This window comes from Haliotis rubra, unplaced genomic scaffold (assembly GCF_003918875.1).
Source record: "Haliotis rubra isolate DU_JTF1 unplaced genomic scaffold, ASM391887v1 Scf8, whole genome shotgun sequence".
Lineage (NCBI taxonomy): Eukaryota > Metazoa > Mollusca > Gastropoda > Lepetellida > Haliotidae > Haliotis > Haliotis rubra.
The window spans coordinates 2,916,990-2,938,811 of NW_025767523.1; the positions used below are offsets into that span (position 1 = coordinate 2,916,990).

Below are 21,822 nucleotides of genomic sequence, written 5' to 3' on the forward strand. Positions count from 1 at the left end.
ATATTTTGTTGTCTCGGATTGTAATAAGACTGCCGTTTTCACCAGTATCCCCGGTCTTCTAGGGGCAATATTGGTGTTGTATTGACGTCATAACGTTTCAATGATCCCTCTGTATTCATATCTGTATTGGGGTGTTTTAAGTCACCATTGCCCGGCGACCGTGTACAGTTATATGTATTTGCCGGGCAAGTGAATTTTCTACTGATTCCTCGGCATAGCCCATCGATCTGTGCATTCAGTAAGATGGTGTCAGTATGGTGTGAAAGTGTGTTTGTTTGTGTTTATTCATCGAAATTCCAGTTATGTCCAGGTAAATAATTGAGTCTTGACCAGATAATCCAATGTGTGGTAAAATTAGGACAAAATACACGTTTTGGGATAACAATACAATTTACAAAGCATGTTTCAACCAGGACTATCTTTTTGCATTGAAAACAAAATCGGTTTTGATAAATCAGTCACTTGGAAGCTCGCCCTGTTTGCATGTTACACCAGAGATTCCTACAAAGATTTACATCAACGATATGTAGTGAAGAAGATACTATTTTACTTTTGTTTTCCTTCCCATAAGTCCCGTTGTGCCTACTTCCTGCTTACGTGGCACGTGCTACGCATGTCAGGAAGTCCATGTCGGCTTTCCGTACGTGGCAGAAGTTGTGTGTATTTTCTGGGCATTTATAACGATTCAGAGGGTTTGGTGGTCATTCGAGATAACAGAATTTGGTAGGTATATATTCACCTGTTATTGAGAAGTTTTGATTTCTTCTAAAGTTCTCTGGTAGCTGCGTACTTATCTGCACTGACCGGTGTTTCCGGGCTTGACAGCTGTGGATGACTGGTCCTAACTTGACCATAATATATTTCCACACCAGGTTTGGGTAGGTTCGCTCGTTGCATTAACACGTTGTTTATAGTATTAAGAACGAAGACAAATATGTTATATGTATTTTTTTGTAGGTATATGACAACTGTGTTCCTAACACATTTATTCGCTGATAAGTTGAATCTCTCCACACACGTCTGATGCACTTATCAACAAAATGTGAAAAATATGGATTGATAAAAAATATACACATCAAAACTTCTTATGACTTTATGCCGATCGTATTTTTTATAAAGACGTAGATTGTGGTTGCTTGTGAAGTGCAGGAGTTAGATAACAAAATGTAATTTGATCATAGATGGTGTCCTTTCCATTCCTGGCAGACTGTTGTGTCAAGGAAGCAAAGAAATTCACAAAGCTCATAATCAAGCTCATCAGTTTCTGGTAAACATGATGGATGTATCAACTCTAATGTTGAGATATCTATATGTTGATTTATATGGCCCTATGTGTTTGTTGTAATAAATATTGTAAGTTCAATTTGTTATTATGTTCCAGTAATGTTTTGTCACTGTAGTTCATATGTAAAGATATAAAGCAACAACAAAAAAAACAACAAAACCAACCAAACAAACCCAAAATACATCCACCACTGTTGACATTTAAATTGGGACATGGCAGCAGAGTCTGGAGCCTATTTCTAACCTAGGTCTAGATGCTGTTATTAATGTGACATGTCAGACTGAGAGATTGTTTTCATACATATTTGATTGACTTGAGTCAAATGTATGGTTCTACTGGACCAAAATTATGTTCCACTAAAGATGTTTGCAGTAATGATGTAATATTATTTCTCATTCTTATGTTTAAGGTGTAACACAGCTATTCACAACTATTATAAATTATAACTATATAAACCCCACTAAGCCAGTGAGTGAAATGGTTTTTGCCATCTTGTGTTTATTCCAGCTAGTATATACACAATGATATACTGACAAAGAAGTCATTCTTCTGTTCTTTGCTGAAGGCTTTTTAACATTGAATCTGTACTTTTCAGTTCATAAAGTGGAAACTTCATATAAAAATTAGTGACATAGTTGTATGGATTATATCAGATGTGTAGCTTTTACTAACCATGAGATGTTGGTAAAAAAAGATAATGGTGGAAATGTGGTTTGGCAATTTGGAATATGCATAATAGTGTACCTATCTGAAAGGCATAACTTCTTACTCTTCTCAGACATGTAACAAACTTGATTGAAATGTTGCAAGCAGATATGACACTGAGAATGACAATAATATATTTTTCGTTAAGCTGTGATTTAAATAGGCTTTCACTGAGGCTGATATTCATCTCTGTTGAGAGCATGTGTCAGTATATATTCTCAAATTAGAATTACAAATTTCTGAACTCACACAGCAGTCTGGATATAATTTCATGTACATATGTCCAGCTTATTTGTATAGCCCTGTTGTTGGTTTTCCAATTTGTTTTCACAGAAGTGAGATGAAAGTATCTGAGTTATGGTTAATAATGGCAGATAGAAGAGACGCTTATAACAAACTGATAACATCTTGAGCCCTGAGGGAATCACACTAATCGATAATATTCAGTGTACCAAATTCTCGACGATTGCATTATGAGGTTAAAAATACTTTGAATTTACAAGGTCACTAAATGATAGTTCCTCTTATCTCTCACTATATGCAGATCATTAATCTGAGCTCAGTACTTGATAATTTAATCGATTGTAACCATAAACCCCCCACAAAACTCATAACATTATCCAAACGAAACAGGCGCTGATTAATTCAGCAATCGAGACAATTGGGAAAATTTCCGGTTGAGAGACACACTCAAGTATGTTTACGTTTGCAGAGTCAGGAAACTGCATCGGCTGTTTATATCTTGATTTAACAAAATAACCATAAGAAAGATCATTCAAATTAATTTGATTTTAAAGTTCAATTTTTATGAATATTGATTTGTCTGCAGAACCCATTGCTAATTGCTGATGCAAGTGAGATTCAATCGATTGACCAATGTTTTATTTGATTATTCAATCAGTCGCTCCCGCACAACTGAATAACACCAGTGTGAAATAATGTGGAGTAGGTAGCTTGGCTAAATGTGTTACGTTTGGGGTACATCTTCTTATCTGTCTTGTCATTTCTAACTATATGTGACTTGCACAAATACAAAGTTTCTTTCATTGCTGTTTTAACTTGAACATTTCTATTAATTCTAAGAAGAAATGTTCTGTTTTTGTCAGCATGGTCTGTGTTTATCAACATCATTTCAGTGTTCACGAATATCGTCTGACCCTCTGACAAATCCAGCAGGACCGCTTCCGTGGTGTAGTGGCTAGAGCGTCCGCCCGGAGAGCGGAAGGTCACGGGTTCGATCCCCGAGAGCGTCATACCAAAAGACGTTAAAATATGGTACTTGTTGGTCCCTGCCTGGCGCTCGACATTAATGGGTACAACAAGGACTGGTCGGCTTGGAGTCAGTATAATGTGTCTGAGTGGGGTATTCATGCTTCACTGCGGCATGGTATCCCATCGGGCTAGCACTATAAAACTAGCTTAAGTCTGGGCTAGTACAAGCAGCGCATATACACATACACACTCATGCACGTCGTCATATGAGCAAAATATTCTCAAGCACGACGTTAAACCCAATTTCACCTCACCTCACAAATCCGGCAGATTCGCCAACGGTCCGATAGAAGTCTACAACCTGCCGGCCCCAGTGTCTGACTGTATATTTCACAATGACTTTGACTGAATTTGATATGTATGACATGTGCCACTTGTTTGCTGTTTATAAATCTTATGTTCGTTAATAATTTCAATGCCAATTATAAGAAATATTAAATCTGAAATGTGTGTTTAATTTTATTCTATGGGTCCTGTGCATTTTCAATGGGTCAGACAGACATCTGAAACTTACAGGACCCAACGTCCTGTTACTTTGAAACTCCATTCGTGAACACTGCATTTGTCAGTTTTTTCAACAAAAAGTAATACGGTTCTACAATAGTTTTAAGCTATTGGATCTTTACCATTTTTTATGTGGATTTCATTTTGTTGCACAGATGCAGGCAAGTATTTAGATGAGGATTGCAAGTGCCTGGTATAGGATATGAGTGCACAGTTTCCCAGTAACTATGGATACAACCCAGGTGGAGCCCCACCTCCCCCTGGTCCGATGGGTGGGATGCCACCACGCCCAGGTCCCCCTGGTGGCAACATGTACAACCACAACGGTCCTGCCCCACCAATGCAGCCAGGACCCCCAGGTATGTTACACACTAATTGTAGGGATAATCCTGGCACAGAATTGTTGCATATTTGATGCAGTTTGTGTTGAAAATACTCTGGAAAATTTTGCTGTTGGGTCAATTTGACACAAGGACAGGTGAACCAGTTTATAAAGATACTAAGATAAACATTATCACATACTGACTTGGTTATAATAGATTATTAATTGTTTCTGAATTGGTGAACATATTTTGTAACATAAACCCTTTTAAATTAAACAGTTTATTGTACTCATATGACTCATTTGTAGACAGGCAGGGAGTCAAGATAGCTCCCATATTAGGGAGTTTAGGGAAGTGCCTGTAAATGGGATGGAATTTTCATTTCTTTTCAATATTCACACAGACATGAAAACAGTGTTAATTTGGCCTATATGAATCACTTTGATCTGTAAAAACCACTTGCCCTAACTGAATTTAAACTGTGGTTTCTATCCAGGCTGGCTATGGATGGCCCAAATTGCCACTGGTTTGTTAGCACCTATCATGCTTATTGTACTAGTTGTGTTGTTATCGAGTCTGTGATGTTTTGATGGTGACGTTGTTTATTTATAAGATGCCATAACAAAAAACTTTTTAAAGTTTTGAGTTATTTAATTTCACTTCTGTTTTAGGTCCAGGACAATTTGGAGGTGCCCATCCCCCTCAGCCACAGGTGATGAAACCAGGCCCACCTCAGATGGGCCCTGGTCCAACCCAAAATGGGCCTGCTTCTCAAAATGGCCCACCACCAGGCCCACAGGGGGATAACCGATTTGGAGGACCACGGTAAGTGTCAAGATTGTATTAAATGAATAATTGACAGCATTGACATATATAGAATGGATCCATGGAAAGCACGAAGATATTCTATGCCCAGACCAATAACAAGTTTGCATCTCCTAAGTACCTGTTGACTTTTTAGGTGAAAAGTTTCATTGCTCTGACAAATGACTTTACAACCTTTGACCCTTGTTGGACTTTTCATATCTGCTATTCTGACAACTATGTGTGTTATTTCAGGGGTCCAGCACCAGGTCCCCCCAGACCAGGCGCCTCGGGGCCCATGATGGGAGGCAACTTTCCCCCCGGGCCAAACCAGGCACCTATGAGAGGGCCTCCACCACCCAACAGTATGGGAGGAGGCCCACCCAATAGTATGGGAGGAGGCCCACCCAACAGTATGGGAGGGGGACCCCCAAATAGTATGGCAGGGGGACCCCCAAATAGTATGGCAGGGCCACCACAACCCAGCGGTATGGGAGGTGGCCCGCCTCCCCATAGCATGGGTGGTCCTCCAATGGGTCAAGGGCCTCCAACAAGTCAGTTCAATAGTATGAAGATTGCTGATCAGAGAGCACCTGCTCCATCAATGGTAAGTTCAATTTTGCTGCTGATTTTTTAGCAGTATAATGTTACAAAGGATGTGACTGATATTTATTGACAGACATTCAAGAAAGCCGGTTCATATATCAATGTTAAATATTAATCAGTGTTTCATACCATTATCAAACACTTTTAGTTTCAGTGATGTTTTAATTTAGTTCGTTCAATGTTTCTCAATCTCAGAAAACAGATTAAAGTTAGTGTGTATGGTTTCAATAAGTGGCACTCCTGTTAATTTAGTTTGTGGTTTGTTATGTTAATAGGATTGAATCAAATTATTTAGTGAATCATTTTGTGTTTGTACCGATTTCTACTTTTTGTGATGTTGCTTGAAACAAAACAGGTTTCTAACAGTTGGTTATCTTGGAACCCCCCTGAGTGTATTACATTCAATGTAAGGGTTGTTACAAGGACAGCTGCAATGATATGCCTCTTTTAGAACACTGTATGCCAGTTACATAATATATTTTGGTTTTGACCTATTATGTTAAGGTTAAGACAAAACCACATGCTTTTTGTACATAATTTTTAATATTGCCAATATGTGACATGTCATTGTTTAAATCTAAAAGTAGTAAACTTGTATTTCAGGGTGGAAATATGGGCCCTGGTGGTTTTCCTCCCCAAGGAGGAATAAGAGGCCCTCAACCGAACATGGGGCCACCAATGTCATCACATCAACCACCCACCATGGGTTCACAACAAACTAATTTTGGAGCACCAAATATGGCTCCTCCACAGACAAATTTCGGTGCTCCACCAACTAGTATGGGTCCCCCACAAACAAACTTTGGAGCACCACCAGGCATGGGCTCTCCGACTTCTATGGGGGCACCTCCCCAACCAGGGATGCCACCAATGGGGGGACAAGGGTTCCCTCCCACAAGTGCACCACCCACCAGTTTTGGACAGTCTCCTGTGAGCATGGGAGGTGGGATGCCCCCAGGGCCGGGAGCTCAGCCAGGATTCTCCCAACCATCAGGTCCGGGCGGATTCCCTCCTCCTGGTCAACCCGGACCACCCACTAGTCAGTTTGGTGGGGGTTACGTAGGTCCGCAGATGGGACAGGGGATGCCACCTCAACCAGGTGGGCAGCCCGGGAGTCAGTTTCAAGGGGGTGGTGGTCCTCCAGCAGGACCCCAGGGATTCGGCCAGCAGCAATATCAGTACGGTGCAGGAGGACAGAGACCACAGGCACAACCACAGCAACCAAGGAGGTTGGATCCTGACCAGATGCCAAGTCCAGTAAGTTCAATACCTCAGATTGGAGGGTTACATTTAATGATCAGATCATCACTCAACAAAAACTACCCATGAAGGTCCGGGTTAGAATGAACCTTAACCCATGCTTGTCGTAAGAGGCGACTAACAGGATCGGGTGGTCAGGCTCGCTGACTTGCTTGACACATGTCATCGGTTCCCAGTTGCGCAGATCTATGCTCATGCTGTTGATCACTGGATTGTCTGGTCCAGACTCGATTATTTACAGACCGCCACCATATAGCTAGAATATTGCTGAGTGCGGCGTAAAACTAAACTCACTCAACAAAAACTAAGTCAAAGCATTGAAGTGGCATCATTTTCCATGTTTTAAGTATATTGTATTTTGTAAGAGGCTGTCTAAAGTTTGTTTCACAGAACACTTTTTTTTCCAAGAAAAAATCGGCTGATTTCAATATGAAACTGGGGAGGTGGGGTAGTGTAGTGGTTAAAGCGTTCGTTCGTCACGCTGAAGACCCGGGTTCGATTCCCCACATGGGTACAATATGTGAAGCCCATTTCTGGTGTCCCCCGCCGTGATATAGCTGGAATATTGCTAAAAGCGGCGTAAAACTAAACTCACTCACTCACTCAATATGAAACTGAGTAGCGTGTTTCGTGAAAATGAGTGATTCAGAGATTTTGTCTGTTCCAGATTCAAGTGATTGAAGATGATAGAAGGAATCGGAGTGGATTATTCCAGACAAATGCAAAAGGAACAGTTCCACCCTTGGTTACCACAGAATTTAATATTCAAGACCAAGGTGAGTTTTGATAGTAGTTAAAGGTAACCTATTCATTTATTGCATAACCTTTGTGATAATTTTTGCAATACTTATCTCTGTGGTCTTGTGAACACAGTGTCTGCTGAGAGATTGGAAGGTTGGTGGTTGGAACCACAGCTGTGTCATACCAAAGAAGATAATAGATGGTACAGTTATTGCCAGGTCTGATTTCCTGCAATGATGGGATTATACAATGGCTGTTTTCCTTTCAGTTGTTATACTGTGTCCGAAGGCGATGTCTATATTGAACCTCCATCATGCCCATCATGAAATTGGGGTTGTCCCAGTTCCTTTAGATTTGGGGCGGTGGGGTAGCCTAATGGTTAAAGCGTTGGCTCGTCACCCGGAAGACCCGGGTTCAAATCCCCACATGGGTACAATGTGTGAAGCCCATTTCTGGTGTCCCCGCCGTGATGTTGCTGGAATATTGCTAAAAGCGGTGTAAACCAAACTCAGTCAGTCAGTCCTTTAGATTTGCTACTGTAGGATTTAAGTCTAGAGTTTCAACCAGCTCCCATTGCTTCATGTGGAACTCTGTTTCAATGAATATCCTATTTTCTGTTAAATAACTTTTCTTCCATTTCATTTTCAGGAATGAGCAACCCTCGTTTCATCCGCTCAACAATGTATAATGTGCCTTGCACATCCGACATGATTAAATCAAGTCATATCCCCTTTGCTCTCTCCATCACTCCATTTGCCAAACTGCCTGACTCAGAGGTAACTATACACTTTAATGATAATCTGTTAGTCTTCTGGATGATGACTGTGTGTATACACTTTAATAATAATCTGTTAGTCTTCTGGATGATGACTGTGTGTATACACTTTAATAATAATCTGTTAGTCTTCTGGATGATGACTGTGTGTATACACTTTAATAATAATCTGTTAGCCTTCTGGATGATGACTGTGTGTATACACTTTAATAATAATCTGTTAGTCTTCTGGATGAAGACTGTGTGTATACACTTTAATGATAATCTGTTAGTCTTCTGGATGATGACTGTGTGTATACACTTTAATAATAATCTGTTAGTCTTTGGATGATGACTGTGTGTATACACTTTAATAATAATCTGTTAGTTTTCTGGATGAAGACTGTGTGTATACACTTTAATGATAATCTGTTAGTCTTCTGGATGATGACTGTGTGTATACACTTTAATGATAATCTGTTAGTCTTCTGGATGATGACTGTGTGTATACACTTTAATAATAATCTGTTAGTCTTCTGGATGATGACTGTGTGTATACACTTTAATGATAATCTGTTAGTCTTCTGGATGATGACTGTGTGTATACACTTTAATAATAATCTGTTAGTCTTCTGGATGATGACTGTGTGGAACGTTTGTCTGAAACCAAGAACTTTACTTTGTAACTCATGATCTGTTAGTCCAAATGCATTCACTGGGTTTTAAGGGTGGATGGAGTGTTTGCTCCCAGCTTCTAAGGGCTGGGTTGAGTCTCATTATGTAAAATGTCTGACACAGTGTGCGGAATTTATGCTGGTCCTGTGGTCCCTGGGTAGTAAAAATTCATCAGGACCACTAAATGATGAGATTGCAGTGGTCCTGGTGGCCAGTGAATTTTGTATTGATAGTTAAGTAAATCTATGAATGTTATTTTGGACCAGTGAAGAACAGACAGGACCACGAATGATTGTCCACTCATGTGGAAATTTTGAAAGGTTTCTTTCCCTGCTGGCGCCCATTTATGGAGTTCCTTCTGTGGTTGTACCAGAATATTACTAAATGCAGAATAAATGTGTTTTGAGGTGTTTGATGTATTTATAGTTTGTTTGAGAAGAACATTAAAGAAACAATGATAGTGATTTATTATATCCATCATTTGATACTGAATTTGCAGTGCACTTTCATGTGCATAGTGGGGTGGTGGGATAGCCTAGTGTGTAAAGCGTTCGCCACATGGGTAAAATGTGTGAAGCCCATGTCTGGTGTCCCCCGCCGTGATATTGCTGGAATATTGCTAAAAGTGGCGTAAAATCAAACTCACTCACTCATTCATGTGCATAGTACATAAAGGAAAAGTATAAACCTTAAAGACAATATATAGCATGCATTACAATATGCATTGTGTGTGTATTTTTCAATATACTTGTGAACTCTATATGACAAATATCACAGGTTTCTATTAAGGTAAACAAAAGAATGTCAAGACTGATTAACTGTAGTTAAGTGAAAGGATTTAGGGACTTCTTAGAAGTTGTATATGATTATAATTGTTATTGCTTTATCATGTTTATGTCTGTGTGTATTCCCATGATTTCCGTGTACCCGTGAAGGTCCTGGTTAGAATGAGCCTTCAGTAACCCATGCTTGTCGTGAAATGGCAACTAACGGGATTGGGTGGTCAGGCTCGCTGGCTTGGTTGACACATATCATCGATTCCCAGTTGCGCAGGATCGATGCTCATGCTGTTGATCACTGGCTTGTCTGGTCCAGACTTGATTATTTACAGACCGCCGCCATATAGCTGGAATATTGCTGAGTGTGGCGTAAAACTAAACTCACTCACTCATGATTTCCATGGAAACAATTTGTACTCAAAAAGGGGTGGATTTTGTTTTTTTAGCATACCAAAAAAATCGCTCAATATCTATCAATAAAACTTTGCGTATATATGAGGCAGATCCCAAAGTGGTGCCTTTTGCTGTTTGCAGATTTTGGGCATTTATTTATTTCTCGGTCTTCATGGAAATGATTCTGACTTAGTCTCAAAAGGGAGGGGCTTCTTTTGCGGAGCACAACTCGAAAACAGTTAAGCGTCTTTCTACATGACTTGGCAGACATATCAAACAGTTCTTGAAGTGATGCTTTTTGTTATTTGCAGAATTTTGGCAATTATGTTTTTCATGATTTCCATAGATACGATTTGGATTTAGTCTAAAAAAATCATGTTTGACTTTAAGTGTCAGATGATTTGTTCTTTCAAATTTGTGGGGGCTGGGGGGATTTGTCATCTTCTGATGACTCTTGTTTGTTTTGAATAATACTGTTGATCTTGTTTTTACTGAAATGATTTCTTTTTTTAGATTTTAAATTTGTGAAGATAAACAGTTGTGAGGCTTCACTTCACTGTTCTTTTTTAATCTTTTAACCAGCAAGTACCCCCTCTGGTAGACTTGGGTGAACTTGGGCCTGTGCGCTGCAAGCGATGTAAAGCCTACATGAATCCCTTTATGCAATTTATCGACGGTGGGAGGAGATTCCAGTGTGTTTTCTGTGGAGCTGCTACAGAAGGTAGGGCACTTGACGATATGAGTAATTTTTCCTTATCCTGACTCATGCTTATTGCTTGTCTCCCTTTCCTTCCGAATGCTAGTGGAACACTTGAATCCCCTTTTGAAGCTCCCTTAATAAAGCGGACGTAAAATCACTTACCAGGAGTCATCTCCCTTCCCAAGGTTTTGGCGGGAAAACGGCGCCACCTGTCACCATGCTCCTCACTCTCTCCTGATTCGCCCGAGTGGACGGTTGTGAGAGCGCCGGAGGAAAAATAGGTCTCCAGTATTGCATGCTGGTGAAGGAAACTAAAATTTTCAGTCCCTTAGTCTTTATAATGATAACGTGTAGTGACACCCTTAACAATGGCAACATGATACCTTACAGTTGGGCAGTTTGCAAGGACTATAGTCTATAGACAAGTAGTATATTTGTTTGCAAGGACTATAGTCTATAGACAAGTAGTATATTTGTATGTGCATGCTTGCAGGTTGTATTGATCATTTTACCATGTCCAGGCAGCAGGCATGCTTTATCATGTTTATCAGATTTCCTGTTTGTTTTTGTGTTTTTTTGTAAGTTGTGAATGTTGACTTCAGAATAAGAGACTTTTTGAAACATTGCAGTTCCAGCCGAGTACTTCGCACACCTTGATCACACTGGGCGTCGGGTGGATTGCTACAACAGGGCTGAGTTGTGTTTAGGAACATACGAGTTCACAGCCACCAAAGACTATTGTAAGGTAAGTTACCGTGGTACTGAAACAATGGACACTACGTAGGAGTAGGCTAGTCTTGTGGTTAAAGGTTTACTTGCAATGCTGAAGAGCTGCATTTGATTCTTCACTTGGGAACAGTATGTGGAGCAGGTTATCGTTAAAGAATTTACTTGTGACACTGAGGAACTGAGTACATTGCCATGTGGGAACAATGTATGGAGCCCATGTCTAGTTTTCCACTTGGAACATTTCTAATAGCAGTAGTCCACCTTGTTCACCCAATCCACAGGACACTGTTGTGCTTGATTAGATATCCATGTCAGATGTTCCTTCTTGAATGGGGTGTGGGGTAGCCTAATAGTTAAGGCGGTTTCTTGGTACATCTAAGACCTGGGTTCGATTCCCCACATGGGTACAATGTGTGAAGCCCATTTCTGGTGTCCCCTGTTGTGATATTGCTGGAATAATGCTAAAAGCAGCATAAAACTAAACGCACTCACTCACTCTCTCCCAGGTAGAGGTAGGGATAGTGTCCTGTGGGGATATTGTTTGCTGTGTAGATGTGATGTGTGATGTAGATGCTGATGTCACATTTGTTTGGGTTACAGAACAGTGTTCTACCCAAAGAGCCAGGTTTCATCTTCATGATCGATGTCTCCTACAACAGTGTGAAGAGTGGGTTAGTCCAGCTTATCTGTGACAACCTCAAGGAAGAAGTCCTCGTCAACTTGCCCAAGTAAGTAGCGGCTAGCACCATGTAAAACTTCCATGTTGTGAATGCTTCTACCATAAGGAAGATTTTATCTAGAAAATATCTTTATATCATGCATATAGTGAACTTGAATTCTATATATAAATGAAAAGTATAACAAAACCATAGGGTGTGACCAAGGTATTTTGAAGTCAATTTCATTCCAAATCATCTGAATTAACAAATTTTTCAAATAACAAATCATAAATGCATTGATGTAGCCCATTTTGATCAATGAACTTTCTTATCAGTAGTGGGGCGGTGGGGTAGCCTAGTGGTTAAAGCGTTCGCTCGTCACGCCGAAGGCCGGGTTCGATTCCCCACATGGGTACAACTTGTGAAGCCCATTTCTGGTGTCCCCCGCCGTGATATTGCTGGAATATTGCTAAAAACGGCGTAAAACCATACTCAGCCAGTCTTATCAGTAGTTGTCTGGAGTCTGGATTAGCAGAATCATTGCAAGTTAATAACTCATTAAGTTACTGATAGTAAATGAAATGTTTGTCTTTCAGAGAGACTGGTATGGATGAATCGGAGATCAGGGTTGGATTTGTAACTTACCACAAAGAGTTACACTTCTACAATGTTAAGGTAAGAAGTAACCCCCTGTTTGATCATTTCTTCAGCAGAAGACCAATTATCACTGTCTGCCTATTCTCTCTATCTTCTTTAGATTTTAGTATTATGGACTATGCATGAAGTATAAAGAGCCAAATAAACTTTTACTGGAGAAAGACTGTTGACAAGTATTAAGCATATGCTAATGTATGTTTCAGAGTTCTCTGGCTCAGCCTCAGATGCTTGTTGTGTCAGATGTGGATGACATGTTTGTCCCCTTGTTGGATGGATTTCTAGTCAAATTGTCCGAGTCAGAAGCAGTTATTGACAGGTGAGCTTCACCACATGCAGTACCAGGGATGTTTTCTGGACCTGACCAGTGGCCGATTTGTTTACCCCAACTTGTAACCAGTGTCAGTGCATTAGCTGGTTGCACCAGTGACATTTTTGTTTGTAGAACCAAAATGTATTTCAAACTTAGCAGGCCCACTTCCTAAAAGGCATCATGTCTTCATAGCTTTTGGCCATGGGAGCCAAGCCAACTTACACTTGTTACATTAACTTTATCACATTTTGCCTTTTTCAGTCTCTCCTTTACTTGTCATGTTCAGAAGTCTTGTGTTACATTGATCATTGGTATTTGAATTCCATTGTTTAATTTTCTTTACAGCCTCCTTGCCCAGATTCCAGTGATGTTTGCAGAATCGAAGGAGACGGAGACAGTGTTTGCTCCTGTTGTCCAGGCTGGACTGGATGCCTTGAAGTCTGCGGACAGGACAGGCAAACTGTATATTTTCCACACGACGCTGCCCATAGCCGACGCCCCTGGCAAACTGAAGAACAGGGATGACAGAAAACTACTGGGCACAGAGAAGGAGAAGGTGAGTCTGATTTGGAGGTTAGAATTGGTCATCCAACCAAACCTCGTTTTAAGTGGCAACTAAGGGATTGGTGGTAATGCTTGCTGACTGGGTTGATACGAGCCATCTTGTCATGTAGATTGATGCAGTCACTGGATTTTCTGGTGCAATTGTTACTTTATTATTTACAAACTGTGAAAAAACCTAGAAAAATGCTCCATGCAGCATGAACCAACCAACCAACAGTTCCTGATGTGTGAATATTTGTTTCAGGCAATCCTGACTCCCTCCAGCAACTTCTACACCAAGCTGGGGCAGGAGTGTGTGGCTGCAGGCTGCAGCGTGGATCTGTTTCTCTTCCCCAACGCCTACACGGACATCGCCTCCATGGGGGAGGTGTGTCGACTCACATCAGGCAACATGTACAAGTACAGCTACTTCCAGGTATGTCCTGATAATGTAACTCTTGTTATGTGCATTTTGTATTTATTAAAGTCCTGATTTTCAAATGAGGCAGTATGGTAGCTTAGTGGTTAAAGTGTTTTGCTTGTCACGCCGAGGACCCAGGGTCAGATCCAAAATGGATACAATGTGTGAAGCCTATTTGCTGTGAAATGGCTGCAGTATTGCTAAAAGTACTAAAACCATTCTCTCTGATTTTCAGAGTATTTTCTTTGTTCCTTTGGGTTTGTTCTTAAAATGTTCATGACTTTTATTGATGAATTTCATTGACGTGGGATGAAAATGATTTTGTTGTGCAGGCTGATATAGATGGAGAGCGTTTCATTGAGGATCTGAAGCGGAATGTGATGCGGCCAATTGCATTTGATGGCATTCTAAGAGTCCGAACTAGTCAGGGTGAGTGTTATGACTTCTTGTATTTCATTTTCACCATATTGATCACAGGATCATCTGACCCAGATTCAATTATATGCATGTTGCTGTCATATAGGTGGTGGGATATAGCTTAATGCCAATTTTGTATTATTTCAATTAATTGGAACACTAGTTAGTTGTAAGGACAATATTTTTATACAATATTTATTACTTTTTCAGGCATACGCCCTGTAGATTTCTTTGGCAACTTCTTCATGTCAAACACAACAGATGTGGAAATGGCTGCCATCGATTGTGACCAGTCCATCAATGTTGATATTAAGCATGATGACAAACTGAACGAGGCAGAAGGTGCTTATGTACAGGTAAGGGTTTAAATATTACCAGAATCTCATGATGTGGCAAAACCAAAAAGCAAAAAATGTCATGCCATTCACCTTTACCTGTGTTTGTAAAATAAGTGCCTAAGATTTGGTTTGGCTCATGTTCGAAAAAAGATTACATGGATTTTTGCTTAACACTATCAGTCACTGGATTTTCTGGTCCAGACATAATTATTTACAGGCCTTCATTGTAAGCTAAACCAGAGTGCACCATTAAACAGCATACAAGCATAATGATAATGAGATATTTATTCTGTTCTCCCAATGACTGTTCATCATAAGTTGTTTGAGTACTTTTGTTCATACCGAAACCTGCATTATCAGTTTGGCAATTGTTTTTCTCATTAGTGCTGTGTTCTGTGATGTTTTGACACAGAGAGGTATTTGTCATTCATCTGAAGGACCAGCGGTATCGAGAAAAATATCACTTGTCCATTACTGGACCTTGACACAATTGTGTATGGCCATTTGTTGACTGAATTATCTAGACATGATTGTAAATGGCCATTTGTTGACTGCATTATCAGGACATGATTGTAAATGGCCATTTGTTGACTGAAGTATCGGGACATGATTGTAAATGGCCATTTGTTGACTGAATTATCTAGACATGATTGTAAATGGCCATTTGTCGACTGAATTATCTAGACATGATTTAAATGGCCATTTGTTGACTGAATTATCTAGACATGATTTAAATGGCCATTTGTTGACTGAATTATCTAGACATGATTGTAAATGGCCATTTGTTGACTGAATTATCTGGACATGATTGTAAATGGCCATTTGTTGACTGAATTATCTGGACATGATTATTTGTTGACTGAATTATCTGGACATGATTGTAAATGGCCGCATTGTTGACTGAATTATCTGGACATGATTGTAAATGGCCATTTGTTGACTGCAAATTATCTGGACATGATTGTAAATGGCCATTTGTTGACTGAATTATCTGGACATGATTGTAAATGGCCATTTGTTGACTGAATTATCTAGACATGATTGTAAATGGCCATTTGTTGACTGAATTATCTGGACATGATTATTTGTTGACTGAATTATCTAGACATGATTGTAAATGGCCATTGTTGACTGAATTATCTGGACATGATTGTAAATGGCCATTGTTGACTGAATTATCTGAACATGATTGTAAATGGCCATTTGTTGATTGTAAATGGCCATTTGTTGACTGAATTATCTAGACATGATTGTAAATGGCCATTTGTTGACTGAATTTTCTGGACATGATTGTAAATGGCCATTTGTTGACTGAATTATCTAGACATGATTGTAAATGGCCATTTGTTGACTGAATTATCTAGACATGATTGTAAATGGCCATTCGTTGACTGAATTTTTTAGACATGATTGTAGAAGGCTGCAGTAATTACGGTGGAATATTTCCAAGGGTGGTTTCAAGCAGCAAGAAAACATGTTCTCATTAAATGTTGCCATTCCAGGTTGCAGTGTTATACACAACAGTGGCTGGCCAGAGGCGGTTACGAGTTCACAACCTTGCCTTCAACTGCTGCACGCAGATGGCAGACCTCTTCCGCAGCTGTGAGCTGGATGTTCTGGTCAACTACCTATCAAAATACAGTACGTAATTCTCCCGTGGCACAGCTGGGACATTGTTGAGTGTGGTATTAAGCAACAGACACTGCATAATAGTGGTAGTCCCTCTTCAGTTCCCAGCGTTCGCTTGTCACGCAAAGACACGCGTTCGATTCCCCACATGGGTACTATGTGTGAAACCCATTTCTGGTGTCCCCCACCATGATATTTTGAATATTGCTAAAGGGGTGTGACTCACTCCCTTTCTACATTGTACAACAGAGATGATGAGAATGGACCTCTACCAGCCCACCCACTCAATGGAAGTCCTGGGCCGAACAGACCGTGCTCATTCACTGACTCTTCAGTTCCCTGCTTTGACAAAATGTGTGGCGCCATTACTTATTGTCACTTGCCATCATGTGTTCAAAGTGTACTAAAATTCTTCTCAGTATTTCTTTTTCAACCGAACTGTAATGATTTGATTTGTACAACAGAGCTGATCATGATAATTGTAATTCAATTTTATATGTCTATGATTCTCTAACATGTCAGCGATTCCTTTTCAGCCATCAGGAGCACGCTCAATTCGAACCCCAAACAGGTGCGTGAGTATGTGATGAACGAGGTAGCCCAGATCCTGGCTTGCTACAGGAAGAACTGTGCAAGCCCCTCGTCAGCTGGGCAACTCATCCTCCCAGAGTGTATGAAGCTCCTCCCTCTCTACGCCAACTGTGTCCTCAAAAGTGATGGAGTGCAGGGAGGTAAGTCGGCATATTCTTTGTCCTTGTCTGGTTTTGGTCTTACATTGAAACACTCCCCGACTGGGATATTTGTCAGAAGATGGCATCAATGCTGTTAGTTTTCTATGGTGTGACTAATTACAGTTGTCACAATGTGTGCCAAGGCTGGAGTGGACCATTACACAAGTTTTACTGGCCCGGTCTAGATCGTCAACATGATATGATGACAGACTCAACACAACACTTGCACATTAAACACTTGGCACTCACTTATTCAGTTGTAACACTTCAAGCAGCTGCAAATATGCTAATGAACTGGAATCATCATTAAAAAATAAGAAAAGCAAAAGCAAAACATTACCCACATTTTCTTTTCTTTTAATTAATGAAACTTTTAATCAATGAAGTAGATTTGGTGAACAACATAAAAATACTCTCTTGCCTAAGTTTGATTTGATTCTATTTGATGTTTTTCCACCATTCAAGGTTCGGAGATATCAACAGATGACCGCAGCTATCTGATCCACCTCATCAACTCAATGAATGTTGAATCGTCCAATGTCTTCTTCTACCCTCGTCTCATGCCACTCGTAAGTGCTCTGCTCCCTACTGACAAGTAGTACAGCTATTTCACAATTGCACAACTGTTGCATTAACTCATGAAAACACTTATGTACATTTTCAAGTTTGGTCCGTAAGTCATTTGCTGATTGTCTTATGTATGTCAATGTTTCGTCCTAAAATTGTGAGGTTTTGAATTAATCTGATACCTTCCTGACTTTCAGCATGAAATAGATTTGGATGGAAACGACGACCCAGCAGCTATCCGCTGTTCACATGAACGCCTGCAGGATTCCGGGATTTACCTCCTAGGTATGTTTGTCAGCTTGTTCTGTTCATGTCTGTCCATGCAGTCACTTGATAGAGTTGTGACCCTTTGTGTACCAGTCTTTGCTGTTATCTTTTGTCTGTGAAGTGGTAAATGTCTCTTACCCCCCAAGTTAAACTGACATGTTATGATAATATTGCTCAAAGTTATGTTAAACTAGATTTGGCTATGTCGCTCAAATGTATCGCGGCACCTGGTAGTTTTAACAAGCAACTGACAGAATCTCATTCTCTTGCCCTTTGTTATATCCTTATTGCTTGGATCGATATTCGTGAAGTCAATCACTGGATTATGTGGCCTCGATTATTTAACAATATAGCTGGAATATTGCTGAGTGGTGTGTTACATATTACACGAGCAAATGTAAACATTGTCACTAACTTCTAGTGTTTCGATTTGTAAACATTTACACATGCAAACACGATTGCATTCATGTGATGTCATCTTATTACCTCAAATTTCTTATTCTTTCCAGAAAATGGACTCTCAATGTTTGTGTGGATCGGTCACAATGCTGATCCTGACTGGATACATAAGATCTTTGGAGTTCAAAGTGCAGCTCAAATTGATATAGATAAAGTGAGTACATGCATTACATTGAACACTGAAGATAGTTGCCATGTATTTTGTAGAAGTTCACAAATTTACTGTTGTATTTTAGAAGCATCGCTTCCTTTTCTTAGTCAGGTGCAGGAATGCTGATACCTGTTTATGTTACTAAGGTATACTTCTACTACTGGTGGTGGGCTAGCAAATAGTTAAAGTATTCGCTCATCATGCCAAAGATTCCCAGATCGGTACAATCTATGAATCCCATTTCTCGTGTTACCTGCTGTGATATTTCTGGACTCTTGCTAAGAGTGGCCTAAAACTTCACTCGCTTTCATACCGATTATGAGTTATCACAACTCGCCTAGTAATAGTGAGTGTGGCATCTGATAAAAAGAAGTTGGTTGTTCCCCAACATTGGTATCTGTGCAGCGTGACATATTAGCAGTTATGGAGAACAATAGACATGGTTTCCATTCTTGACTGAGACTTATGGGCAGATGAGAGCAGGGTTGAGTACTGACGGCATAACTCTAGCCAAGATGTTGAACCATGGTGCTGCACATGTGCAGGGTTTGTTCCCAAGACAGCGTAGTGAGTCTGTGATGCCAAGGTGCCTTCTATTGGTATTTTCCTTCAGTGAAGATGGAAGTTGAGGTGTTGTTTACTAGTGTTGGACAAGTTGAGATGATTACGACTATTATATACCAGAGAAAGGAATTACCATTAATTAGTTGTGTTTTCCAACAAGTTTGGTTGTATGCCTGTCTTAGGAGTGTGATAACTGGTAGTCTGGACTTTGTACTTTGTGATCACTTTCTGAAAATCTGCTGAGCATGTCTTGGAGATCTATCGTTCCAGTGTGAACTGATATCTTTTGTTATAGGCTGTTGTTAAGTGTCCTCTGTATGTTTTTAGTGCCAACTGCTGCCCCTGGACAACCCAATCTCACGGCGGGTCTGTGAAACTATTTCAAGAGCAAGAGGCAAGAGGAATCGCTTCCTGAAGGTATGAACCTCTACACCATATGGCGACTTTCCCATACGTACAAGCATTGTTTCCTATAGTAGAACAAGAACATCTCTGTATTCACATGATAGAAATAGTAACCAATATAATTTTGAACATAAAACTTTCACTTTAACTTGTCTAAAAGTTTTCGGATTATATCTCAATGGCAGCTCTTTTTCATGTCTTGCATTGAATTTGAAGATCTTAGATGGGCATTATTGTAAATAATTCCAGTTTTATCTTGAGCAGTTTGGTTTACCAACCCCATTTGTAGGGTCCAAGGTTTCACCAAATATCCAGTATCTGCAATACTTTAGGCAAAGCAGCCTTAACCCTAACTCACTTTATATCCATAACTGCCAACAGTTGACCTTGACCTTCTAAGGATGTATGTACTACTGTCCCTTGCCCGAGTTGTGAAAACCCTTCAGTTGGCGTTTCTCAGTAAAGTACAGATTCTGGTACTTCTGTAGGGTGAAGTCCATTTTGAAGGTTCTTTACGGGGTTGTTGTCGTATACTCAGTAATTCTTTGGTAAAAAATAGCGTACCCAAAAGATTTATTACATTGTTTACACAAATCCATGTCTTGTTTTCAGCTGACAATTATTCGCCAGCGTGACAAACTAGAACCGTGGTTCAATCATTTCTTGGTGGAAGACAAGGGACTGAATGGAAGTGCCTCTTACGTGGATTTCCTGTGTCATATACACAAAGAGATTCGCAATATTCTCAGTTAATAACTACCTACAAAGTCTGTGGATGACACACCCAATCTTTCATCTGAAGTCCAGAGTGCCAGAAGACTAGTGATACCGGACATGCTTATCAACACAGTTGTCTTGAATAGTAACAAAATATGACAAGACAATGTTCGCAAACTGAAGTGCAACCTTGTGAAACTGTTATGTTTTAAGACAAATGCTGTCTCGCACGGAGATGTTAGGATGAGAGTGGAATAAGTCAGTTCTTAATTCAAAGAATTTACTTGTATGTTTTACGATCTTTTGTAACAGTGTATGTATGAATTATTTCAAAGATATATCGTCAGCCAAGCAGCTGAAGCATGTGGATTGTGCAAACTGATCTGTTGATAGCTTAGGACAAATCAAACATTATATTGTGCTGTCATGAAAAATACCAATGTGGGGGTAGAGAGATAAGATTGGGGTGATAATATAGCGATACAGTATTTTGTGTGGTACTGTATCGCAGTACGAATCACCATGGTTGTTGTGATCAACAGTTGGTGCAATCAATATTTGAAGTTGTTGGAGACATGTACCGTTCAAAATGGTTAGGGATCTTGAATATTTTGGGGTATATTACATATGAAAGTGTGCGCTCAGTCTTCATTACAAAACGTCCCCCAAAATATGATCCGTAACCTTTTTGTTCAGTATGTGATTTATTTTATCTCTCATTTTGTTTTAGGAACATTTGTCTGTGAATGGAAGCATGTTTGACTGTTACTTTGTTACCATATTTTAACCACTGTACATAAAATCCTGCTTTGTAAATAGGTTCAGTTGACACTGTACATTCTACACAATCAGTCTTTAATGCATATTTATTGTGTGTACATCACAAGATCGTGACTGCATCGCTTTAAGTGGTCATGTTCAACACGGTGACATGGTCATAAATTTCATATCTTCAGTCAGGGCTGTAGAATATACAGAGTAGCTGCTGATCAGCATATGTAGGAGTTTGTGCCATGAGCTAATCAAATTAGGTCCAGTATACAAAACCGGTAATTGTCGGAGTGGTTCTGATTGTGTTGATAAATCTCATGAATTGACTACTTAACATCAGATTATAATACACTCGGAACAGTTTAACTAGATATCAAATCATGACATGCTTACAGATTAGGAGCTCTAGTCTTTTTCTGTTACTGACGTAACCATGGTAACGAGAACCCCCTGATCATCACCGAATGCTAATGTAGTTACATCTCTGCTGTACAATCGATATGCATGCTGCAGTCCACTGACCAAGCCTGTATTATACAGTGGAAAAATAAACCAATATTTTGTCGCTCCATGTTATGTTTTTATGAATAATATGAAAGATAAACTTGTGGCATTCTAATGGTTAAATGGTGCACGTGTTGTCCATGGCACTACATTTCAGTGTTCAAATCCTTGTTTACTGAGGG

The 21,822-nt window shown here is 39.9% G+C and overlaps 1 protein-coding gene across 1 annotated transcript; it reads left to right on the plus strand.

The window, feature by feature from the left end:
* The first annotated feature begins 586 nt into the window (after positions 1 to 586).
* LOC124261504 (protein transport protein Sec24C-like) lies at positions 587 to 21,701 on the plus strand. Its single transcript, XM_046695824.1, has 23 exons — positions 587 to 723; positions 3,922 to 4,125; positions 4,761 to 4,914; positions 5,149 to 5,500; positions 6,103 to 6,756; positions 7,427 to 7,535; positions 8,149 to 8,276; positions 10,684 to 10,822; positions 11,431 to 11,546; positions 12,131 to 12,258; positions 12,786 to 12,864; positions 13,050 to 13,162; positions 13,502 to 13,712; positions 13,965 to 14,135; positions 14,453 to 14,549; positions 14,748 to 14,893; positions 16,378 to 16,516; positions 17,041 to 17,235; positions 17,701 to 17,804; positions 18,000 to 18,087; positions 18,579 to 18,682; positions 19,571 to 19,660; positions 20,261 to 21,701. Exons 2-23 carry the CDS (start codon positions 3,969 to 3,971, stop codon positions 20,399 to 20,401), a joined length of 3,615 nt encoding a protein of 1,204 aa, XP_046551780.1. The 5' UTR covers positions 587 to 723; positions 3,922 to 3,968; the 3' UTR covers positions 20,402 to 21,701.
* Positions 21,702 to 21,822: the final 121 nt, after the last annotated feature.